We start from the raw sequence: 26,011 nt of genomic DNA, 5'->3' as shown, positions 1-26,011 counted from the left end.
GCTGGAGTGCTGGCCTCCCTCAGCCTGGGGTGGAAGTGAGCAGAGGTGGGCTGGCAGGCTGACCGGTGGGCAGGGACTGCCGCAGAGGTGCAGGGTTCATGCGGTGTTCTCGGTGGTGGCTGCCGTGTAGATGACCTTGGATTTGGTCGGTGAGTCCAGCCTGGTGGGGGAGGAAGTGGAAATGTTAGAGCAGGCAGGGGGACCCTGCTAACCCATCTTGCTACCCGAGACCACCCTTAACCCCCAGCTTCTCATGCCCTGGACCCGTGCTACCCCCCAGGCCCCCTACTCCTGCAGCTCCCTATTGCTCACCGCGCATTCTGGCTGCGGTGCTTGTAGATATACAACAGGAAGGCCAGTGCCGTGATGGCAAAGAGCACCCCGAAGAGCACGGCCAGCACGTCCCCTGCAAGCCAAGCACAAGCATGTTACACTGGGCATGGTCCCCTGTGGCTACCAGCCAAGGGAGATGGGGTAAGGCTGGAACAGGCATAGCCCAAAGACAGAGCGGATGCGAAGGCAGCAGCCTCAGCTGAGCACGCTTACCTGCATGAAATGAAGAGCTGGAGTGTCCTTCTGCAAAGGAGACAAAGATGAGAGGATGAAAGCCAGCTGCTTGGATGCTAGGGCAGCCCTGCAAACCCACCATGGCTGCCTGCTCCCCAGCTCAGCACATGGCTGACAGACAACCCCCCTTCCAAGGCAAGTACACCCCCCAGCCACCCTCCCCTCTTTTGGGCCAGTCCTTCTCCTACCTGCTGCTGCTGAGCCGTCATTACCTGGAAGAGAGAGATAGCACAGTCAAGAGGTTGCCCGACGTGTTTGATGAGGGAAGTGTCAAATCTGCAGGGCTCAAGGCTGCGCTGCCAAAGCAGGGCTGCCTGCAAGTCTCCCCATCACCCCTAAGCAGGCAGGGGAGAGCTGCCTGATGGATCCCCAGCAGCCCTCAGCATCTTGCTACGGGAAGCCTAGACCTGGCATGCTGCCAGAAGCACCAAGGTAAAAGAGGGGAAACAAAAAAACCCAAAAAACACAAATCAAAACAAAAAAGATCCCTGAGCCACAGTCCACACAAATACCTCACCAAGCCCAGCCAGAAACTCACCCACCGCTGCTGCTACGGCCCAGGAAGTGGGTGGGCAGGGTGCTGAGCACTGCAACACCTCATGACTTCACCAAACCCCACAGGAGACCCCAACAAGAGTGTGGGGTGAGCCCAGCTGAGATGGTGAGCAGCTCCCCAGGAGGAGGCAGGCAGCCATTGCCAGCAGGGCACCCCACATGGGGATGGCTTGGTGACCCTACACGCTGGGCGAGAGCCATGCCAGGCAAATATTTACCCAGCATGGCTTTTAAACAGCTGCATTATCATCTCTACTGGCTCAGGTATCACGCACAGAGTGGCACTATCTGCGGGCCGTATTCAGCTGTGCGGCCACTGCGGGAAAGCCACCACCTTCACTCAGCAGCCAGGGGCGGGAGCGGCTCTTCTGAACTGGGGGTGACTGGGAAAGATCAACAAGTGTGAGTGCAGGAGGTGCAGCTGCAAGCAAAGCGAGGTGTGACCCCCACAACACTCCATCTGAGCAGGCAGTTATCAGCACAGAGGTGGGGAGCTAACCCAAACAATCCCATGCACACAAGGCAGGGGACCAGTATGCTTATCCAGGAGTATTGGGAGAATGTCCTGGTACTCCAGGAACAAGGGCTTCATGGCTTTGTTAAAGTGGGAGTTGTTGAATAGACATAGTAAATAAGGAAGGGGAAAAAAAAAAAGTGAGCCTGGCAACTCCCCCCCCCTCACCACAGCCTCAGCAGCTATAGGCTTTGGAACAGCTTCTGCAAGAAAGTGGTAAAAGAAAGGCTTGGAGGTAAATGGAAAATATGATAAAGTATCTAACAGGTTTACCAAAGATAGAGCATGCCAGCCTAACCTGATATCCTTCTTTGATAAGTGGTATTCTAGACAAAGAAAATGCAGTAGATTTTATCTCTCCCAACTTCAGTGAAGCATTTGATGCAGTGCCACATGGGAAACTGCTAGCCCGGTTGAAGACCACGGTGATTAAAAGCCTGCACCGGTTAGTGAGCTGGCTGCAGGTGGGACAGTGAAGGGAGGTGCCTTGCACACAGTGTGTGGTTACCAAGGCATTGCCCAGGGGCCTGGGACCAAGCCTGGGTGCTGTTTCTATGAGCCACCTTGACACAAGGTATAGGAAATGTCATCAAAACAGAAAAGGAACAGGATATTGGACAGAAAAACGCCAGTGACCTCAGACAGCAGCAACAGGCAAGAATTCAGTGATGCAGTGCGATAGTCACACCTGAGGATTAACAGGAATTTCTACTCATTGCTGGAAACCAGCACAAGAAAGGCCTTCGAGGACAAACCAAGGACGAGCAGACAGGGATGCCTCAGGCAGGGGACCGTGCGTCTGGCCAGGATGGCTGCATGGCCTGGTTGGCAGAGCACAGCCTTCAGGAGGGGTCCCCTGCCCTGCCCCTCCTGCAGGGTTTGGCAGTGGGGTGCTCAATGCAAGCCTGTACCTTTGCAGCTCCTACTGAATTTAGCTATTGTGTTTGAGGATGAAGAAGCTAGCTGGAATGCTACGACCTGGCTGTTTGCCCTTGACTGTATATCCCCTAGTCCCACTAACATTATTCTGCAAGACCAAGGATAAAATAGTTCCTAGAAACTGATCTTCCCCAGGCAGGGTGAGAGAAGTGCAGAAAAGGGGGAGAGCAGGACCCCAAGACCAGTGCTGCTGTAAGTGGCCTGCCAGGGCTAATCCATGCAAATGCTGCATTTCTGCAAGAGACACAAAGCCTTCTTGACTGCTCCTTGCCCTGTCTCTGCATCCCTGCAGCTGGGTGCAACCTGAGCATGCTCACATGCTCCTTACCAGAAGGCAGCTGCTTCACCGAAAAGAGGGTAGTCTGGAAACTCGCCAGCACGTGTCGCCCGTGCAGGTTCTGCACCAGCCGGTAATTGTTCTGCAGAGGTTTGCTGTCATCATTTCTCAGGCTCATCACCAGCATTGACATCTGGAAGGAGAATAGCGTGAGCAGAGCAGGGTGCATCCCACCTTTGGGAGCCAGGTGAGCCCTAGGGGACCAGCATGGACAGTGCCTGCTTGCAGGGAGAGGGTGGGGAAAACCCAGCAGGGAGCTCATTGCCCTGATGGACCTGGTCATGAGAGATCAGCATGGTCTGGTTGAAGACTGTCCACTTCACTGTCTGGTAGCAGGGAGGGGTGGTCAGAGAGCCATTGTAGTGGAAGTAGAGTTTCAGGTTGGCAGGCAGCAGACCTGCAATGTTGAATCCAGGCACCAAGACTTCCTCACCTGGGAGAAGAAACACCATGGGATTGAGACCAGGGCAACCCCTTGGAGAACACAGGCAATACCAGCATGGAGATCAAGGGCAGCCTGGCACTGCATGTGCCAGGGTCAACACTGCTGCCACTTGTGCACTGGAAAAAGAGCGGTGGGTTTGCCCTGGAGGCAGGGGATAGTACGAGTGAGCAGAGGGCACCTTGGAGAGCTGTTTCTGTACAAGCTGTGCAGTGCTCTCCTCACATACCATAGCAAACGTCTGCTGCAGCCTCTTTCTGCTGTGCAGTGAGTTTCTCTGCTTGCCTGCAGCCCCTGAGACAGGGGTGTGATAGGGCCTTACCTTCTCTTTGGATTTTGCCCAGATGCTCAAGTATTTCCTGATAGTATGGGTTCTCCCTTGGCCCAACCTGCAACAGAGACCCCACAGTAATGACAAGGACAGGGGCCAAACGGAGACCAGCTGGTGATGGCAGTGCCAGCAGGGCGGTATCACTCCCTGTGAGAGAAACCCTATCCTGGTGACCCTCCTCCTATCAGGGCTGCTCTGACCTCTGGACTGCCCTTTCTCTTCCCTTCTCCCCAGACGCATTTGCATCTTTGCAAGTCCCCAAAACTGTGCCTGACTCTGCCCACCACAGTCCGACCCTGCCCTTGCTCCTACCCCTTCTCACCCAAGGCTGGTCTACGGGACTCACCTCCAGGAAGGCTCCCAGTACAGCCAGGCCATCTGGGTGGACCATTGCCTCCTTAAAGCTGTCATACTTGGTGTTGTAGTGGACCACATGGATCTGTAAGGGAAACATGCAATCCCTATGCAGGATGGGCACCCCCAGGAGGTGTTCACCCCCGCAGGGCTACAGCCTGCCAGAGCAAGGGCTGGGAGAGACATGCACCTGTGACAAGCACCCTTCCTAGGAGCAGAGTATGTTTGTGGGACTGAGGAAATGTACTGCTGCAAGTCAGCAAGCACAAAGGTCTGCCCATAGGAACTTTTCTGGTCAGGAACAGCAAAACGGCACTCTGCCCTACATACTGGGGGGTTGTACAGCAGAGCCAGGCTCAGTTTGAGGACAGCAGCTAGAGAAGGAGGGATAAAACCAGATGGGAGCTGGCAGAGCAGGAGGACGGTGTGTACAGAGTAAACAGTCCCTGCAGCTCCCAAAGCAGGCTGCTCACAGCCACCCGAGGAGCTGGCTCCCCCAGCCCAGGGACAATTGCAGCTCCTGCTCCATCAGCCCGGGACCAGGCTGCAGCACAGGGACAGGCTGCTCACACACAGCCAGCCCCAGCCCACTTGCAGGCACAGCATCCTGGAGGCTGGTCTCCTCCTCGCCTCTGCAGGCTGCAGCATGAGTCTGGCTTGGCACCAAGATGTGGCCTCCTACACTGAACTCTGCTGCTGCAGAGCTGCCGCTGCAGAGCTGCCTGGGGAGCAGCAATCCTGGCCAGGGGTTACAGCATTCATCCAGTGGCCACCAGGGCCATGGGCTAGAGCAAGACAGCACTCCAGCACCTTCCCTGCCCAGCATCAGCAGAGAAGTGGGTGCATCCACTGCCGCGAGGGCTCCTTACCTCTGCAGCAAAGCGGCGGCTGTTGACAGTGTGCTCCGAGCCAGGTCCCAACGGGGAGCCCCAGTGCAGGTGCAGCTGCACAGCTCTGTACTGCTGGGCATAGCCACCAGTGATGGCCAGTGACTCGGGCAGCTCAAGGAGAACTGCAGAGGCAGAAGGAAGAGGTCAGTCCAGTCAGTAAAACACAAAGCCCAGTCCATCCCACAGGTACGGAGAGGAGATGTCTGAAGGGACAGATTCACCCTGGGCTTGTGGAAATGGTTCACAACAAACAAACTTGCTTTCCATCTTTCGTGAGGCTGTAGGCAAGTCAATAACCTGAGCTCTGCCAATGTGGCAGGGTCCAACTTTTGACTGTTGTAGGACACCCCGGTAAATACATCAGCTTCAAAAATAGCTGCTGTGAAAATGCTGGAAAGTGAAGAGCCCCTCTGCAGAGACTCCCAGGGGCCAGCTCCAAGCCAAATGTTATCCAACAATTTATTCAGTAAGTGAGACTAATATACAGAGACAGTGGACAAAAATCAATGGAGAAAGATATTGGCAGAGTGGTGAATACCTATGAGAGCAGGGCTGGTACTTGGCAAGCTGGGACCTTTCAAATAAAGCTGCTTGCAAGTGTCTGACAGCACTGAAGATGGTGGCACAGAAACATTAAATATTTTGAAAGCATTTAGAGCTAAAATTTAGCCTCTTTGGGTACAGTAAATACATACTTGGTTTTGCCTTTTACTTTAATGTGGTTTAGCCAGCTATCTTGGACTCATGCAGCAGTGTGGCAAACCTAAAAGCTGAGTTACCTGGACATGGGGCAAAAATATCAGGAGCATCCCTGGGCCCTGAGGAAGCCTGTCCCATCCTAAGCACTTTTTCCTCATTTTTAATACCAACTCTTTTCCTTCCTCCTTCTTTATAGGTGAAATGTCCCTTAGTCACATCACCAAGCTAGGGCATAGATTCGAGATTAACTACGTAACAGGGCTGTGGTGAGTCATCTGTCCTCTCCTGTGTTCCCTGACACTAGGTTCAGAGATACAATACTCAAATAAGGGAAGTGGAAGACTGCTCCCTCCCTGGGCATTTATACAAAAGAAATGTGAAAGCAGATACCTAAATCATTGCATTCCTACTAGTTAACTGAGTCATTTTCAGGCCCTTGAAAGAGCTTATACAGTCTATACACTTTGTATTACAAAAAGGAGTAACTCTACAAATATCATACTGGCCTTGCCACTTTTTATTTGTTTATGGCTTTTCATAAAGCAGACTGGTAGTTGCCAGAATAATAAAAAAAAAGCATCTTATAAGCATGTGAGAAACTACTTCCCCCACCCACCCCAGTGAAAAAGCTCTGACTGCTTTTCTAAACACCAAGCGACACCAGATGCCAGGGTGTCTAAAATAGCAACTACTGAGCTCAACTAGTTCGACTCTGCAGGCACGCTAGGGCAGGAGGCCATAACATAAAGCTCTGTGCACGCACTGCGTGGCTGATCTGACAATGCACAGCAAGCTCGACCTGTTGAGTTTTCTGTATACACAGGTCAGCTCCATCTCACTAGCCACCAGGTCAAGGGGATGCCTTATTGCACCATTAGTGAGTTTTTAAGTCCCTTTCTCCAGCACCTCTTCTTAGCTCAGGGACTGGCAGACACCAGTGTGCACAAAACACTCAGCTTGCTCTCAGAAAAAGCTGGTAGCAACCCTGACAAACAATCCCCAGCTGTGGGGTGGTGAGCGGGAAGGAGACATGTTTTTCCTCCCTGTCTGGCATGGTGAGACTAAAATAATGTGTCCAGAATTTCAAAAAAACATTCTAAAATTGGAGAAGTGAAGCAAAAGGCCTATAGAAATTTCTTAAGATCTTGAGATAGCAGCCTGAAGCACAGACTTAAAGAAGTTGGCCAATGTTGTGTCCTAAAAGACAGGCACCGGTACCTTAAAGGCAAAGTCACATAGAAGACTGACTAGTCCTCTGAAAGTGAAACCCAGGGAAGGAACTAGTGGCTGCAAACCTGCATCAGAAATACCAGGGACACATGGGATGTGGGATTTTAACAAATTCCTGGAGCCAGCTCTCAAAGGCACCAAGTGGCAAGTTCTCCATCTCCTGGCTTCCCCCTCGAGCCAGGAAAGCTCACGGACCTGTAAAAACTCAATGGCCCAATGCTTCCCTTTTGGCCTTAAAGGCAAGATGACTACAGCCTGCAGGAAAATCCCTTTCCCAGAGTCCAGGGGAAGGGCGTCCCAGTCCTGCTAGGAGAGGCTGACTGGGCTCTGCTTGTGCTCCAGCCTCTGCCTGTGCCTTTGCACCCACCTGTGTGTCCGTTGTTCCTCAGCTTGAGCTTCTCATTGGCGGGCAGGCTGTAGCCAGAGAGCTGGATCGGCCGCAGCTCGGGACTGAAGATGGTCTTGGACGTGTCAATGTTGATGGGCGACTGCATGGTGCCTGCGCAGTACGGGTAGTCCACACCCCAGTGCTCCCGGTCTGGTATGAGGAGGAAGGGACGGAGGTGCCAGTGAGAACACCCGAGCAAGGAGCCCACCAGAAGGGAGGTTTGGTGGGTGGTGGGGAAGGGGATAGGTACTGGCTTGGGAATAAGCCATGCATGTAAGGTTAGTTTCCATGTAGCTTGGGAGCAGCTCTGTGCCACCATGTGACTGCGTGCAGCTGTATCATGAAAGGTCTCAGAGTACAGTGAGCTGCCCGAAAAGTCTATTTTTGGGGTGTTTGGAAAGAGTGCAAGAAGATCATTTACAAGTGGACTTGGCAAGCTGAGGAGCTGCTGCTCTGCAGCTCATCACACGCTTGCTGCCTTGCACAGCCTCGCCTCTGGCAGGTATTGACTCACCACTTCACCCATGCTGTTACTTGGGTGAGGTACCACAGTGCTGCTGGAATCACACAAGCCTACAGCCAGAGGTCTGATGGGTTCCCAGCTGTTAACTGCATTGGTACAGCCCTGCAAAGGGCCAGTTCACATGGCTGGGGTGGGGCTTAAAATGATGCCCCAGAAACCTCCCATTACACTGCAGGGGATGGCTTCTAGCATGTCTTGGGCCAGTGCAAACTCAAGCCTGTCCCTAGCTCAGCCCTCGCAGGACCCCTGTAAAGATAGAGCTGGGCATTAGCAGGTCCAAGCCACCCCCTAGTCTGGCCCACCACCGCAGCAGGAAGAAGTGCATTTGTGCTAGCATGGCAGTGATGCCCATCATGGATGCTGTGGAGAAGTTCTACAAGCCATAATGGGAGGGCAGGGCCAGGCAGGATGGGGAGGGAGGGTGACAGAGGACAGAGGTGAGGACACAAGCTAATCCCTGGGGAGGTTAAAGTCCCAGCATAGTCTGCAGGTCCAGCCTGGAGAGCCCAGCCTGCTTCCCTGCTTGGCACAGGATCAGGGGAGCTCCCATTCAGGAAGGAGCCCTGCCCTGAGGGGCATCCTCCCACACCCAGGGGGCTGGGGAAACCCTCAGTAGAGCTGCTGCTTCCTGCTCAAATCAAAGCAACCCCTGGCTCTTCAGCCCATCTGTGCCCAGGTTTGGGCGCTGCTGAAGCATCAGGGTCAAGCAGGAGGGAAGAGGGAACCATGGAGTGTGCACAGCAGCCCTGTAATCATTAACCACGGCTGGCTCAGACCCGGAGTCTGCCAGGTGGTAGAAAAAAAGCCAGAGTAACTGCAGGGTATTTACCTTCATAGCTCCAGTGACTGTGTCCAGGACCTTGGGGGAAAAAAAAAAAAAAAAGAATAAAAAAAGAGAAAAAACCCACATGAATGGAAGGGAAATGTTGGCAGCAAACACACCTCTGCCAGGCAGCGCTCCCAGCCTCAGCAGCAGGTCTCTGGGCTCCCACTGCCTTCAATCCCCCTCCCTGACTTGCTTTCCCACTCCTCACCCTGCCCTGGTGAGGGGGATGCTCCCAGAGGGCACTGCTGCCTCTGAGCAGGGCCAGGTCTCCTGCAGCTGTTGGCCAGAGGGAAAACCCCAGGGCTTGACGCTTTATCATCCTTATAATGGAAAAATCAGATACTGGCTTCCATCACTGAGCAGCTCTTGCAGCTATTCGGGAGCAGCCAAAACCTCCCACCGTCCCAAAACGAAGCACTTAAGGAAGCAGGTCTGCAGCTTCCCTGCTCAGGCTCTGTGAGCAAGACCAGCCTGGGAAGCAGCTGTCCTGGTGGCACTCCCATGATGCTGAAGCACTGGAGGGGGTGTGGGGAAGAGCAGCTCTCACACCATGAGGAGTCTGGGCAGTGAGCTGCATTGCATCATGCAGACACCTTCCTCCCACCAGGGAAAGCAGCCCTGGGACTCACAGCAGAGGAAGAAAATGAGCACCAAAACCTTGTCTTCCTCATCAGTGAGTGCCCTTACCATGAGGGCAGACTGCCACAGGAAAATGTGCCAGACCAAATGCCCAGCTCCCATCCTGGCAGCCCCCTGCCCCAATTCGCCCAACCACCCAAATTCCCACTCCAAGCTGCATAAGGATACTACCATGCACAAACCCCTTCCCTAGGAAAAGCAGGAGGGGGGATGGGGGAGCCCATGCCAGGACCTTTGCATGTCCCATGTCACCCACAGGGCACAGAGTGTCCACAGCAGGGCAGGATGTACCCTGACTGTCCCATGACTGGGGGTGTCCCTGATGTGCAGATCTAGAGGGACCGAAGCCCTCCTGGGGCAGGTGTTGAGGCTACAACAGTGGTCCACACACCAGCCCTTACACCATCACTCTCCTCGAGAGCTGCCAGCAAAGCCTGGGCTCCCGGCGCATCACCAGCACTGGCCTTAAAGGTGCCCCAGATGCTCCTCTCAGATGCTCCCAACTAAACACCTTGGCTATCACCAGCCCTTCTGCATACAACAAGCTCCAGGCAAAGCTATGCAGGGCCTGGATTTGCCCCAAGCAGAGAAACATGGCCTGTAAGGATTATGACCCCGCCCTGACTGGCACAACAGGTAATTCACAGGCTCCTCCTCCAACTTGTCCTTACCAGCATGCTTGTTATAGCAGAAGGGCTGTTGGCACATCCCAGTCTACAAGGGCAGCAGTAGAGGGTACCAGGTTGGGACAGGTTTGGGGTGAAGGGGTCCATGCACTCAGCAGCAAGGGGCAGCACCTACACCCACTTCCATCAGCTTCCCAGGGTGCAAGGACATGGAGGAGCATTTAGCAGTTGCAGTCCAGCCCCAACACCATCTCTGTCCCTTGGCAGGGCCAAACATCTGCCAGCCTGGTGGGGACGCAGGAGGGACTCAGCAGGCGCTGCACTAGTCCCCATCCCTGCTGCTGACAACGGCTATCAACGGCCGCTTGCTATTAATAGGAGTGGATTCCAGCTCAAGGGTGAGAAAGGAAGAGGCACACTTTCCCAGGCACAGACATCCTATGTGAGGCCCCAAACCCAGCGGGATCCTGCCCTCCTCTCAGTAAGCATCCAGGCATGGGTGCTGGGATCTTTTGGTGCAGCTGCTGCCCTGGAGAGCAGATGGCCATGGCAAAACCGGGCTGGGAAGGGCTGAAGAGCACTTAGGGACACCGGGAGTTGCATTTATGGGAAGAGGCCTTGGGGCTCCCTCTAGCATCGCCAGTGGGACTCATCTCTGCAGTGATTCTGACACTCAGGAGTGATGCTTGGGAGTCACTTGCCCAGGCACGGGGTAATCCCAAAGGCATATGAAGAAGTAGCAGCAAGCAGAGGGCTGCACAAGCCGTGGCTGCCTGCATAGGGCAGGAACATCTGTGCCCCGGCACAGGCTGCAGTGCCCTCACCATGCCTGCTTGCATGGCACTGCCCTGGGATGCACACAGCTGTGCTGCAGCAAGCTGAGATTCATCCTGCCCACCTTGCTCACACAAAGGTTACCTGCTCACCAGACACTGATTATGCACCAAAATCCAGAGTACACTGACCCTCCTCAGGAAACACCCCACCCTCCTGCGCCACCTGGCACTGTCTGCATGAGGTGGTCATGACTTGCACACAAGAGATATGTTTGCTGCTCTTCCTAGGCAGGATTCCCCCTCCTGCAGCACGAGGGTGCTTATCAGCGTGGGGAGCCCCCCCAAAGGGCACCCCTGGCACAGGCAAGGCACAGCAGCTCAGGATTGGCACATGGTGCCTTGGCTCACTGCACATGCCTCAACTGGCACAGCCTGCCCCATCACCCCACTTCCCGCTCACTCCAGGGACTCTGCCTTGACAGAAAGCAACTCAAACACTATATCATAGATTGAGCAATAGCACCGTGCTGGCACCTGCCATGCTGTGTCAGTACCGTCCCATCCACCCAAGGCTCACATGTCCCCCCCACATCTGTCTGTTCCCACAGCCAAGGTGGCTCTGAACCCTCCTTGCTGCCTCCCACCAACTCAGCTCAGCAGCCTTGAACACCCCAAAGGCTGCAGCTACATCCAGGAGTCAGTCCAATCCATCCCAACACAACAGCTTTCCCCAGGGGTCTCTTGGCAGCAGAGCCAAGAGGACCCATGAACACCTATCTGTGCACTGAGGCCACCCGAGCGTGTTTCCCCATCCCGTGGATCTAGGTGCAGCTACGGCACAGCCAGGCCACCCACTCATGGAGGCATCTTGCCAGCCCAGCTGTGCAGGCTTGGGCCACCTTGGCACATGCACCGAGTGCTGCAAGAGAGCGTCGAGGCAAGCCCAGCCCAGGTGCTGGGTTGGGCTCTCAGCATCTGTCATGGCTTCAATATCACTTGGAGCAGCCCTGCAATACTCTGGTCCCTTCCACGTGGGGGCATTCACAACCTCGTAGCCCTTTGCCATGAACATTAACCCAATGCCCTGCCCAAATGTCAATTTGCATAATTTCAGCCTGCCTCCCACGCTCCTGGCTGGAACGCGTCTTCTCCCTCGAAAAGCTGCGTGGTGCCAGGTCTCCTTTCTATTGAACTGCTGCTGCTGCTCACCACAACAGACGTGGCTGCACCTCGGCAGTGGGTGCTGCAGTTCTTTGCATGCCCTGCCCTACCTCCAAGCACCCACAGCCCAGGTAGGTACTGCAAAGCACTCCCAAAAATGTGGGGAGAAACAACCTTGCTGCTGTAAAGACCATACTGGGAGATAACTTGCAAGAAGAGGACTCCTTGCAGGGGGCCCAGTGCAAAAGCGTAGTAGGGTACCAACAGGAGCTGCCTGCCCTTGCAGGCACGACAGCCTCTGTACTCGACCACACAGAGCCCTTCCAGTCTAGCTGGCCACTAAACACCAACCCCCTTCCCTCAGCAGCCTGCAATCCAGCCGAGTTTCCCCCTTTAACTCACTCTCTCCTTCATTCTTTCTCCCCCTGTCGCTTCCTCCCTCTCGGCCCTCCCATTTTGGGATATTGGAACTGCCGCAAGCGTCAGCTCCCTTCCCTCCTTGACATCCAACACCATCCAACAACATTTTCCTGCCGAGTTCAGGCAGACGCTGCCATTACCAGCATGCTGCTCGGCATGTCCTGCAGCCCCAGAGGAAGGGTAGGAGCAGCTTTCAGCAGGGTAAGGAGCCAGCACAGCCACGGGCCGCTGCTAATTCCACATAGGAAAGACACCGATGCAGCAGGCTTCTCCCAGGAGACCTCATCACAGGGACACAGGGATAGACTATGCAGCCAAGGGACTCAGGATCATTTGCACAGTGAGAGACACCCCAGGCAATAAGGAGAGAAACCAGAGGGTCTGCCCTATATATCTGCCCCCTCCACCCTCAGCTTTTCACATTTTAAGTGGTACACAGCCTGGAGCTGCTGCAGGGTACCTGACAACGCTGAGATGTTTGTGCCTTTCACAGCCTCCTGCCCGGCAGCAATGCAGCCATCGGTGCTGCCTGCTTGCCTTGGACTCCAGCAGAAGTTCAATGGCTTCTGTGTGGGGCAGGCAGGGCAGCAGGCTCACTTCTAGCTCGGACATCCTGCTCTCTTATCGGCTGGGCACACGATGCCCTGTGTTCAGCCACAGGGAGCGCTGGGATCCTGCCAGAGCCTTCTCTCCCCACTGGGACCCAGCCCCGGGCCAGACCTGGGTCAAAGACCCATAGGATGAGGCTGGTTCGCAGGGCACAACCACCTTGCTGTGACCCCAAGGAAGAAGCTCCTGTCTGCAGATCAGTGCCAGGCTGTGTGGGGACCAGTGAAGCTCACGGCCCAGAGAAGAGGGAAAGTGGGGTGTTATTCCTGATGCTCAGTGAGCCAGGAGGTACCAGGACATGCAGAGATGGACAGAGTACATATCCCAATGTGGAGAGCAGCCACAGCAGCCAGGTCCCAGCTTACAAAACACATCCAAGCACCACGTCCCTTGAAAGCAAACACCTGATCATGGTACCTGGGCTGTGCCGCTGTGCTTACGCTGCCGACAGCCAGCTTCCCAGGCCAGTCTGTGGCAAGCATGGCACAGGATCTGGGCAGTGGGGTGCACAACCCGAGGATCCTGACAAGCCCCACGAGAAGCCTCTCTATAGGAGGGCTGTGCCATCCTAGCCCTAGCTCCACCAGCTCAGTCCTGGTCTCTCCCATCCAGGCACACATCCCATGCAGCACCCATGTCCTTTCAGCCCAGGACACCACCCCCGTCCATTGCCCGTGGAGGCACCGATCCTTCCCAAGCCCGGCTGCATTAAAGCCCCTTTGTGTTTGTAAACTCTGACCCACTGCAAGCCTTTGGGATCAGCCTTTAATCTGCCATTGGTAGCACAGGTCGCTGCAGGGATTGTTCTTTGTGCTCCTGGGGGAGGACTGCCCGGGCTGCGGGGCCCAAGACTGGATCAGCTCCCTCCCAGAGGGGCAAGGCTTTGGATGGAGGAAGGCATAGGGCAGGCTTTACTCCAGGGCACATTCCAGCTCCCTGTGAACCCAACTGCCCTGGCAAGTGCCAGGGGAAAGAGGAAAGAACCACAGAGCACTGCGGAGAAAGGGCCATCCCAGCAGAAGGGATAAAAATGGGGAAATCCCAGGGGACAGATCAGTGATTGGAGCTGGAGAATGAGATGATGGGATTAAGCAAGAGAATTGGGTGCAGCTGGAGGAAAAAGGCATCAAGGAATGAGCAAGAAGAGGACACGAAGAGCAGAACAGGTCTGAATAGGCGGGAGAGAGGAACAGGATACATTAGGAAAGGAAGTTACTCTTTCCCAAAGACACATGTAACACAGGACTCGGGTCTCTGGGCAAGCCAGAGGCTGCTCAGAGAGCAACCCCATGCCAAAGCCTCAGCAACAACCTCCCCGGCTTGTGCCAAGTGCCCAGGGCTGGAGGGCCACCAGCCCTACCTCATTCACAAGCCTTGACAAAGGCTGAGCTAGCACGTCGCCCAGCAGTGGTGCCGAGACACGCAGCTTCAAGCGCCTGGCAGGAGCCTTGATGGGTCCCAGCCGAGACCTGCTCCCTCATGGGACCCCAGCCAGATCTTCAGCCTCTAACACTGATACAGCATGGGCCAGGCTGCCTGTTCCCTGTTTACCTCCCTGCCATCTCCCACCCTTCACCTCCTTTTCCCATCTCCATCCCAGTCTCCCCACCCATCCATCCCAAACCCCACACGGTGCCCAGGCATTTGCTGCCAGCACACCACACCAGCATGCTGAACGCCTGATGCCCTCCCACCCTGTGGCCTGGGTTACTTCATCTCTGTGGCAAGGACCATCTGCGTCTCCATCTCTGTCCAGTGCTCAGCCCGGCAAGAGCAGGTCTGGTGAGAAGTGTGATTCACTGCAATAACAAAAGCAGCTCCTGGCACCAAACAATTGCCCATCCGTACCACAGGGCAGCTGTCCTGGCACAGGTCAGGATAACTCACCAGAGGCAAAACCAAGGGCATGCTGTGAGGCTGAGCCGGGAAACAAACCCACGGGCAAAGCTGGGACAAGGAGCACGGCCAGGAACAAGAACGTCCCAGTGCAGTGCTCAGCCCCACGTGAGCAAATGCACAGCACTGCCTCAAAAAACCCTGCTGAGCCCCAGCAGTTCCACAGTCCCCAGTCAGAAAAGGGACCGAGACCAAAGACCCACAACTTTTTACCCCTTGAACAGTGACCCTGAAACCTGAGAGCTCCCACGCCACCAGCAAGACAGCTCTCAGGGTGGGGGACACACACCACCACCCAGCCCCGAGTTCAGGCACGTCCCCTATTTTCAGCCATGGGGCAGAGCCCCACCAAATCCTCAGCGGGCCCAGACCCCGTCCTCACCGGGCTGTGGGGGAACAACTTGGATGCAGGGCCAGGCACAGTGGACCCCTCTGTGGAGAGGCCATGCTGCAGGACAAAGGGGACCAGCCGCCATCCCGCCACGCTGGGGTCTGGGACTGGATCCTCCGGGTGGCCCCGACAAGGTGCTGCTTGCTGCACAGCCCCGGCCACCCCCATACCAGCAGCCGTGAGCCCCCTACTCTGATGGAAAAGGGACTTAGTGAGGGGGGAAATGTCTGCACACAAGGAGGGGGGGCAGCCCCTGGGCAGGGGTCGGGCAGCACAGGAGTTGGCGGGAGCAGGGACAAAGGCAAGGACGTGCTGGGGATTGGGGGCGGGGGGGGGGGTGGGGGGAGGGAGGGCAGCTCCCGCAGTTAGACGATGCTGGGGGGACACAGCCCCACAGGGGAACCTCACACTGGGGCACACCTGGGCCCCTAACAAGGGTGCAGCAGGAGGTGCAGCAGCCCCCCCAAACCAAGCAAGAGGAGAGCTCCCCAGCACTGGGGCCTCCCTCAAAGCATCAGGCATCCCAAACCCAGCACAGAGGTGCACCGTGCATCAGAGTACCCCGTGCACAGGGGAACTCAAACCCAGCAGCGAGGTGTCCCATGCATCGGGGCGCCCCGCGCACGGCGGGGACACACACACACACACGACACCCCCCCGCTCACCTTTCTCCCGGGTGTGCGTGGGGTCCTCGCCGCCGTGCTCCTCGTTGTGCTCGCTGCCGGCGCAGCCCAGGGCGGCCAGGAGCAGGAGGGAGACCCGCAGCGCGGCGCGGCTCATCTCCAGCAAGTGCGCGGGTGCGGTGCGGGACGGCCGGCGGCGGCTCCGTGCCTGCCTGCCTGCCTGCCCGGCCGCGCGTACGTGAGAGCGGGCGGGGAGGAGGCGGCGGCTCTGACTCACGCCGCCGTTACCTTTTATAGGGGCTGGAGGCAAAGTCTGCCGCCGTCCGGCTCGGCCTGGCCCGGCCCGGCCAGGCCAGGTGAGCCACGACGCGGGATTCGAACCCGGGATACCCCGAGGGGCAGCCCCTACCCCACCTCAGCCTCCTGCCGGCACATGTTTGGGGCCCTTGCGCGGGGGGCGGGGGAGCCCCATCGGCTCCTCAGACCCCTCAGGGGCGGGTGACCCCTTTCCTCAGTGCTGGGGTTGGGACCCCTCAGCGGTGGGTGTCCTTTCTCCTCAGCGGTGGGTGAGGGACCCCTCAGCAGTGGGTGAGGGACCCCTCAGCGGTGAGTGTTCCCTCTTCTTGGAGATGTAAAGTCAAGAAAATAATTTATTTCTGTTGAAGCTAGAGGATGACACAACTCCGCTGCAGGCAAAAATCTTGCCTTTCTGCTGCTCCTCGTAGGTGGCGGGAAGCGTGTGGGTGCAGCTCAGTGTATGTATATGGTGCACCTGGATCCCAAAAATCTTTGAACCAGGTCCTGCACCAAACGTCCTTAGTCTGTCTCACGCTATAAGATGCCGGTCTCCACAGTCAAGCAGGCAGGCAACGGAAGGTAGGATCAGTTTTTAGGAGGGAGTGAGGTACCAGAGATGCCTTCCCCAGGAGCTTCACTAGGGCTTGTGCTGTTCAGCATCTTCATAAATTGTCTGAAAAAACAGTGATGGGACAGAATTAGCTGCGACACTAACCTAGGGCAGTAAAAGACTGAAGCTGCCTTGAAGAGTTCAAAGGGGCAATAATGGTGCTGAGTGACTGGACACATTAGCAGCAGATCGCACTGCTTTGCATCTACCAACACAGGTGGTGTACTCAAGGATGCACAGCATGAGGATGGACTTAAATCAGCTAGTGCAACTCACAGAAGAGATCAGAGAGTCGTGGTGATGTCAGCTCACTGATTGCTAAGAAAAAAGTGAAGTAAGCATCAGGGATTATCAAGAAAGGAACAAAGAACAAAACAAGAAAACCCCATCCTGCTGTTGTATAAATCTTGGGTGAAACATCTTCTCAGTTATTGCCTACAGTTTTGTTTCTCCCATCACAAAAGGGTCAGAATCAGAAACAGCATGCACGGGGCCTCAGGGATGTTTGGGGGCAGGGATGGTTTCCATGCAAAGAAGGAGCAAAGCAGGCATGGCTGTCCAGCCTGGTGAAATTAAGTCTGTGCCCGTAGTATCCCAGCTTGTACGGGATCAGGGAGCTGGGACCAAGCACTTACTCCCTCGGGATAGCAGATTTACGGCACAACCAACCAAAATCATCAAGCAGAACTTTGGGTCTGACCAGTAAAATGTTTTTTGATGTGGTGCGGAAGGGAACGGGGGAACTGCTTTTCCCAAACATGGAATTTGTACACACACAAGAAGATATGGGACAAGTTAATGGACTCCTTGCTCTGCAGTGCTGCCGGAGTCCCAGCCTTGTGCCATGCCCCATGGGCCCCATGCCTCTGCTAAACCAGTTTGCCCAGCTGTTTCCCAGCCCAAATCACTGGTCATCCCAGCACCTTGCTTTATGAATGTGCTCAGCATAGCCTGTGTGAATACATCCACATCCACAGACTTACCATCACTGCAAGGGGACTCAAGACCTGTCAAGTGGTAGAGAAGATCCTGCTGGGGCTGGATTTCATGCCAAGCAGAAGGAACTTCTCCCGAAAAGCTGGCAGCTGGGAACACAAGCCGCTGACCCTTGGCAACCTGGCACCTTGGGGTCCTGCCTTCCGCTGTGCCAGAAGTGTTCCCTCGCACCTGGCCTCTCTAGAGAGCCCTGCCTCCAGTGGTGACCTGCAGGTAGGATCAACGCACTCCTAAACTGCAGACTTTATCCTGATTCACCTTGTTCCTTCCAACACCAGACTAACTGAATCATCAGATAGAAAGACATTCATTTATCAAGGCTCAAGGAAACAGGACTGTGGGGAGAAAACAAACCATAAACCACAATTCCAATGCTTTTTCCTTCTCATTTTCCTGTGGTTTGTCTAATTAATGGTCTTTGACCTGACTGAAAAGGAAGAAGGCAGCTGGGTATAGCAGAGAAAGGACAGGTTCAGTCTGTCCCTGTTTTGGGACAAGCCCCATGCAGTTCCCACCTCAAACCAGAGTATATCCCTTCTGTTTGCTTCCCCAGAGAGGTTAACCTGTGTTCCCTGTGTTGACGCTGTGCAAATGGAGTGACCATGAAGCTGTTCACCTTTGCTGCCCTGTCTTTCTTAGGTTTCGTTGTCCTCCCTCTTCATTGCTCTTTGAAGCTGAGCGTATCATATCACAGAAGCTGTAATCGCACGTGCCTTCTTTCCACCTATGATCTCTTTGTCAGCTTTTTTGTCGAGATGATACTTGGCAGCTGGGGACACTGTTAGAATGAAAGGTGACTCCATTGTTGGGGCCCTTTGTCTGGATGCGCCTTCTGGGAATGCCAGAGGTTATGGATCACAGCCCCATCCCATGAGCCTTGCAGGCCAAGGGGAAGGGCACAGCATTTGTCCTCCGTACAAGATTCACATCAATGTAATATCTTCACTAAAAGGTATCCCCCAGGCTTTTCTGGTAGACTTATGTTGGAGGAAGTCTGGTCAGCTGGATTCAGGTCCCTGTAAGCAGCCCAGCTCTGTGCCCTTCTTTGCTATGAGGTATCTGGAAATGCACAGCATCAAACCTCTGCTCAGCTCTGCATGGATCCAGCCTGGGGCACAAAGCACCAACGTAGCAGTGAGCTTCTCCAATTCTCAGCAGCACAAGATGCACTTGGATGAGCTAGAGTGGATGTACTTCTGGAAACACTGGCTGGTCTTGTTTCAGCTCCAGTGCTGTGGGGAGGGATGATCTCTAAATGCTTGTAAAAGGGTTTATTCTCAGGGAAAAGACGTCATTCCCAGGAAAATTAACTCATGCTAAGGAAAGGCTTGGATGTCTAGAAGAACTTTGGGACTGTGGGCCTGATTCAAATTTGAAACAGTAATCCTTTCCCACGGGATATACTAATGAATTCCTGAGCTCTTTTGCAGGCTTATTGTCTATTACTTTTAATGGAACAGCAGTGGGCAGTAGTTTGTCAGTGCCTATTCATGATTTAGAAGTTCCCTGGATGACTTCCAGATGAAACCAGGCTGATCTATGCCATTCACTGAGGTGAATCCCAGACACTGGCACCTGCAGTATGTATTTCATTACTGAGATTTGGTTAGAATTGCCTAAATAATATCTTTCTTTCAAGGCGATAGTAGATTTTGCTTTGCAGTTGCAGAAGTTGCATAAAATGTCTTCTATCAATTGTTTTCATTTTCACCTCTATAGCTGTACATTCGTTGTCCTGGTACCACCAGCCACCTAAGCCCTCCACCACCACCGTACATAGCTTATCTCCAGGAAATAATGAACTTCCAGTGCCTACAGGTAGGATGACAAGGAATATTTTGAGGTGGGAATGTTAGTTAGCTTGTTGCTGTCATTTGATTTTCTAGTATAATAGTTCCTAATTTCAGAGTAACCCCAGCACCTGTGTTACGGGGCTCTAGACCCAGTCTGGCCAGATCCTGGTCTGCTCTTCTCTGTAACCAAACTGCAGGAAACACGTAGCCAGAGGAGGCAGTTGGCCTGGGAGCTCCTGGACCACGGCCACCCCTGTGGTATGGCATCTGCTTTGGAGCTATGAATTCTAGCAGCCCTAGTAGGGAGGGTTTTAAAGCATGTATTTTTGTGTTTCTATATACAATTATAATGTATAATATTTACACATTCATTGTCACCTATTGGTAAAAACTTCAAAAAAAATCTTGAGTAATGAGAAATTGAATTTTATTTTAGTTTTAAAATATTTACTTCCAAATCAGAGTTTTAAAATATCAAAACTTCTGGAAACTAGAAAATCTGACTTCAAGCAAGGTCTAGATAGGAGCCTTTGGATCCCTGTGTCAGTCTTTTACAGGTAGGCAAGGAACCTCCCCAGCAGCTGCTGGCAAACACCAGCTATTGCGTTGTCCCAGCAGGATAAAAATGTGGAGTCTTGGAGCTGGCAAACACTTCCAAGAGTACTGAGCTGTGCCATGATCTGTCTCAAGCGGTGAGTAAGTCAATCTTTTTAATTACAGCAAACAGAACAAGATTTTACCTATAGCTGTGCGCAAATTAGGACTGACAGCACTTACCTGTGTACTGTGTGTGATCCCCCTTTGTTAAAAAGCAACTACGTGGCCTCCCTCACAACTTGATCAAGCAATATGTGGAAAACAGTGTTTCTTCTCCTGCCCTGTACTACCTTGGGCTTATGAGAAAATCAGTGTTTATGAATCTTCTTTGATTTTTCAATTGAAATGTATTTATTTGCTGCTCTATGAAGGAATATGAATCTTCTTTGATTTTGCAATTAAAATGTATTTATTTGCTCCTATGTGAAGGCTGGCCTTTTGGTAGCATTTATTCCCTGATGTATTTATAGGCAGCAACTCTATCCCTTCTCAAACTGTGTTTTGAAAGGTTAGACAGATGTCTGAAAGAGCTTATCTTATCATAAAATAAATGCTCCTTCTTCTCCTGATCATATTAACCCTCTGCACCTCTTCAAGGTTTAAGTAATCTTTTCTGAATGTACACATGCTAAATTATACGTTTACCTGCATGGAAAATACTTCTGCTACATGTGAAACTGCTTATAGTAAGCACACCATCAGGTGGTTTGCCTGCTCTTCTTTTTCATTTTCCTACATTAGCTTATACCAGGAGTTCTCATTAGCAGCTCATCAGCACTCAGGAATATGAGGATTGGTGCTACTATAGACAGTCTTCACAGCCGTGCTGCAATACCTTGATTTTCAGCTGCAACGGCAGCGCTTACCAGCTTCAGGTCATTAGTACGTTCTTGCACTTAGTGAAGGTCCCTAATGACAGTATTTATGAAAGTGGGTCCTAAAACGACTTCAGTGGGTTTCAGCAGTATCTTCCTTACTGTGCAGTGCCTCTTTTCTTGAGATGACCTATTATTTTTCCCTATTTTATTGAATCTTTATAGTCCTTATCCTCTTCACTTTAATTAAGACCCATACCTGAAATAACTTTCAATAACCTATTGAAATCCTGGTAAAGAAACCCAGAACACTTCCTTTGTCCAGAGAGATACAAGACTAGTTTGGTATGAAAAAATTTTAGCAAATACGTATTCCATTTTATCCTTCTTCCTGATTATTCTATAACTTCCCTTCCGGATATCCAAATCCCTTTTCTCTGCTGAAAGTGAGGTACATTTACTATTCTTTTGTGCAGCACCACCTCCAGCTGGACACCAGACTTGCACACTGATTCTTGCTTCTTTCAGGTCTCAGATGGTGAACTCTAAGCCATTTGAATCTCCAAGCTCTATTCTGAATGAGGTGAGCTGTTCTTATACTTGCTTTTTGTTGGGTCCTCTGCTTCAGTTCCTATGTCTAGCAACATGGAGGCAGATACTTGTTCAATTGTGGAGTCACACCTAATGTTTAATTTTTAATCTTTACTTAGGGGCCATCTCTCCTCATCCCCCCAGTCTTCTCCAAATACTACTAAAGACCTTTCTGTGGAGTATTAGAGTTTCCGCTGCAGGGTCTCAACTGGGAACAATTCTCAGGTTTTCCATGTGTGTCTTCACTACCAAGCCACAGCATCCCTTGCTGATCCACCCTTTTATTACTGCTAGCAGATTCTTTAGTCATTCTCAGTGTGTTATTCACCATAGTTATACAACTACTGAGGGCTGGAGTTGCCCCTAAAATATTTACACACTATTCAGGATACATGTTTCAGCCAGCTTCTGCACTTAGTGAACAAAAAATTCCACACCACTCTTTACTCCATGCCAAGTCCTTGTGCTTCTCAATTCAGGTGATTTCATTAACTAGTTTCTGTAATTTATTTCTCTAACTGCTGCCCTTGAAATCAAGAATCATGATTGTAAATATTTTGAACCTTCTACTTGGTGTAATTAAAATTGTATCACTCAATATAAGGCTATTTTCTGTAACCAGTTTATATACAATAATTTCCTAACATCTAAGAAACAGTTAGTGACCATCAACTCGGGCTAGTTCCCTGGATGTTTAAATTGAGCAAGCAGTGGCTGGTGCAAGTGGCCTCTGTTAAAAGGCGCTAGCAAACTCTGAATTGTGTTATAGTCACAGGAAACTACAAAGCTACTTCCCTGCCTGTTGCTACAGTGTGAATTGGCATTAGGGAAAGAGAAACCAAGTCTCAATGAATAAGAAATGAGCAGCGTTGAGGATCTTGACTGTAATTTACAGAAAGTTGAGAAATGCTTCCTGGTAAACATTTCCACAGAACTGCAAACTCCATACCCCTAGAAACCCAACACGTTTCACTACTTAGAAGATATTCAGTGCTGGTTAGAGCTAGTCAGACAGATCACCAGCACCAGGAGTGCCGGTGCGGTGTCCTGCATGGTGACTTTTTCTTCCTTAAGAGCTTCTCCAAAAAGGGAAAACAGACTAATGAAGCCTGTTGGGGCCGTAAGACCACAAGCCAGATATCTAAAGGAAGGGGAACTCATGGAACAGCAAGTTAAGAATAACCACTCTGAATTCCTGAAACAGTGTCTTATTGACCTGAAGCAGTTAAAACAAAATAGAGAGCACCTGGGATGGGGGGGTAGGACACCCCCATGGCAGAACAAGCAGAGGAGTTTGTGATTATAGACTTACAGCTGCAAAGAGACTCACTAGACCATTCTGCCTGGCTATGCATCACCTTATTCTGTTACCCCTGGCACTGAGCCCAGCAGCTTGTGCATGATTCAGTCTTTGCTTCTGGGAAACACATGGTGTGATCAGAAACTTTCAAACAACGGAGCTCCAAAAACTTAGAGGGACATAGGATTTCCCTTAGGAATCTCCTCCAATGGATGTTGAAATTACATGCTTTGTACTTGTTTTTCATTAATCTGACCATAACATCATGCCGCTGGTTCTCATTCTGCCGTGATGCTAGTCCAGGACTCTGAACTGTCCCTGTGTATTGTCCCATAGTCTACTCAAATAACATCTAGATAGCCACCTTGATAATCAAATGAAGCCCTTTAAATTTCTCTCTGGAGAACGCTTTCCCAGCCTTAGAGCAGTTTGTAATTTTTTCCTGTGCCCTCTCCAATTTTCCATCAAAGTTATTTCAAAGATAGGGGCACCAGAACAGGACCCTTTACGTCACTTGCAGCCCCACCAAAACTGCTCATGGAGGAAGAATCCCTTCCCTCTTACTGGTCCAAGATCCTTGTCTGGAAAAGCATTAGCTCCTCCTGGCACAGCGTCCTGGCAGGAATTCACAGCATTCTGCTTATAGGACTCAAGACCATTTTCTAGCACATGGATTTCCAGGAAAAATTCCTTCATTTCCTAAGCCTGCCCTTCTCCCTGTCCACATGCTGGGCTTTCATGGACCATGCTTTCAAAGAGATCCAGACCTCCTAGGCCTCACAGTAAATCCTCACTTTACCAGCCTTTGAGTGTAGCTGGGATTTTACCAGAGGGCCCTTGTATTAACCTCCAAAACAGAGATTACCCCCACCTAGAGCCAGTCTCTGCAGAACTCCTGACAGTCAGCCTGGTAGGACGTTTCACAAGGGGAGGGAATTGTTCAGCTGTCAAACATCTCCAGAAGCTGAGCTCTGGATCTCAGATGCCCTGAGCATCTCTGGTGCCGCTTGTGTGGAAGCCAGCAGAGAGAAGATAGGAGATTTATTTAACACATAGCAGGCCAGGATACCACATGGTCAAGGGAGATCCAGTACACTCTTCCATCTCTGTTCTTAATCATCATCCTCTTCAGAGCTGAGCTGGCAAAATAGGCTGAAGAAAAGGAAGTTGGATTCACAAATGACGCTTACTGGGTTGTGACATCGGAGAGGAGAGCCAAAAGTGCGGTCAGAAAGCCACACAGAGATGATCAGGCTCTGCCATATGCCGAACAGGCTTCTCCAAGGCAGCATGCTAGCACGTCCCAACACAGCCCAGCGCTTGCCCCCCTGGGTGCTCGGCTCCAGCCTACCGAGCGGGCAGCATCCATCCTCCCCCTGCCTTTGTGCCAGCTGCAGATGCACAGCCACAGGACGGAGGCTGCATCTTTCACAGAAGGGCACTAGTCAGATGCAGGGAGATGCAGCACACAAACAAATTATATTTTACTCATGGACATCTGGCTTACTTGCCTGAATCAAGCTTATAAAAAGCTAACAGGTCTCAAGTCCCATCAGCACATGCTAGCCTTGATCTTCCCCAGCCCGTTCCCTGGGGGCCAGGCCCTCCTGCATGCAGTGGCAAGCAGCAGAAGAGCAGACAGGCAAGGATCTCAGGCAGGTTTTGCAGCCAGAGCTCCCACTGGCAAGACTCACTGCAACACCAGGGTTACTGGGTGAAGCCCACACCCATGACTGCTGCATAGCAGTGCAAACATAAAAGAGCAATAGATCAAACAAGCTAGACAGCTTTGCCCAGCCCAGTGGAGCTGCTGGGGCATAGCATGTCCCCCATCACAGTGGGATGAAACGTTATTCATCTTGCCAGACTGAGGGGTGAAGAGAAGGGGGAGGTGAGCCTGCTCATCACAAGCTCAAAGCATTGCTTTCTACCATGAAAACCGGTGTGGGCACCACAGGTCTGCCTTGCACAACATCTGTGGCCAGTGTCCATGTACACATCAGCTGAAAATAATACCACCCTGGAGAAGGGCTGGGAAAGCACTCCCATTAGGCATCACCCCCAGGGCCAGCCTTGCCTCCTGAGCAGCCCCTATAATATCACTGGGCGACAAATGCAGCTGCGAGGGGCCACCATAGAAACTAATTTCTTAGAACACAAAGAGTATAGACAAAAAATGGTCTTTTGGACTGAAAAGACCAGTGCCCTGCTTTGCAAACAGCCTTGGTCACCTCCTTTTAAGACCATTTGAGACTTTACAAACCCCAGGCCAGACCTGGCCAATGCTCTATGGCAGCCTTATACCACCATGGAAAGGTCCTAGATGTTTCTGTCTATCTTCCCTGTTTTTCTGTCTGCTGCTAACTTCTGGCCCACAACAATGCTTTGCTGCTCACCCAAGGTGATGCAGCTCTTTAGGAGACAGGACAGCCCAGAGTTTTTGGACCAGAGAGGTCTGCACAAACCAGCCTCCCCAGCCTGAAGGCTGCGGCTGATGTCTGCTGGGAGCTGAGCGGACAGCCCAGCACCTCTGGGGTGAAGCCCCTGGGGAGCCGGCAGGACTGCACAGCCAGACTGTGTCTGCATCCATTGCATGACACTGGGGCACTGTTTTAATTTAAAATGGATTAGGCTTTGTTTTCTTTTTAGCACAATAACATTGCACGCATTGTTGGGCCATAAAACCCACAGATAACTATGCCAGCGGGGTGTTGGTGTGGACGTGATCAGCAGCACAGTATGAGCTGAGATGGTGAAGAGCAGCAGGGATGGGGGAAAGCCTATAGAAATGTGCTGCTGCTAGCAAAGGCAGCAGCTCCTGGGGAGGCCCTTGCACAACCTCTGAATAGCTCCTTCCTGAAAGAGGGCGGAGGGGCCTGCTGCCCAGAATTTGGATGACAGCTGGAGCAGGACACGGGGTGCAAGGCAATAGGGACACGTGTGAGCCAGCTATGCTTTGTGTCACTCCTACTCACAGCCATGCGATGGTGACTGATGACTCCTGGGAGGACATTGGGAAGAGGAGGTGAGGATATCTCAATTCATCACAGCATCTATTAGTCAACTGCTGTTTTTCCCAAGCTGGTTCTGCCTCTCCCTGCCTGCTCTTCTCCCAATTTTCCTGGGCTTAAGCTCTGCAGTTAGTGCCGGCATACAAGGGAAGCACTGCTCAAACAAGGTGCTCTGGCAGATCCATTTTGTTTTCCAGGTTTCTTGGCAGGACCTTGATATCACATGCGCCAGGTTCCCTCGCTACCCTAATCTGTGGCTTTTGGC

The 26,011-nt window shown here is 52.5% G+C and overlaps 1 protein-coding gene across 1 annotated transcript; it reads right to left on the bottom strand.

Moving 5' to 3' along the window:
- Nucleotides 1-96: 96 nt before the first annotated feature.
- LOC104351970 (carbonic anhydrase 9) lies at nt 97-15,893 on the bottom strand. The gene is made up of 12 exons (XM_086480163.1): nt 15,779-15,893; nt 8,599-8,628; nt 7,226-7,396; nt 4,909-5,051; nt 4,032-4,124; nt 3,677-3,743; nt 3,188-3,345; nt 2,904-3,045; nt 756-779; nt 547-576; nt 313-406; nt 97-160 (listed from the first exon to the last, which is right to left on the bottom strand). The coding sequence occupies exons 1-12, from the start codon at nt 15,891-15,893 to the stop codon at nt 97-99; spliced, it is 1,131 nt and encodes a 376-aa protein (XP_086336289.1).
- Between the last annotated feature and the right edge of the window lie 10,118 nt (nt 15,894-26,011).

Source organism: Leptosomus discolor, chromosome Z, assembly GCF_034619465.1.
Source record: "Leptosomus discolor isolate bLepDis1 chromosome Z, bLepDis1.hap2, whole genome shotgun sequence".
Taxonomy (NCBI): domain Eukaryota; kingdom Metazoa; phylum Chordata; class Aves; order Leptosomiformes; family Leptosomidae; genus Leptosomus; species Leptosomus discolor.
This window is presented reverse-complemented; position numbering and strand designations above follow the sequence as displayed.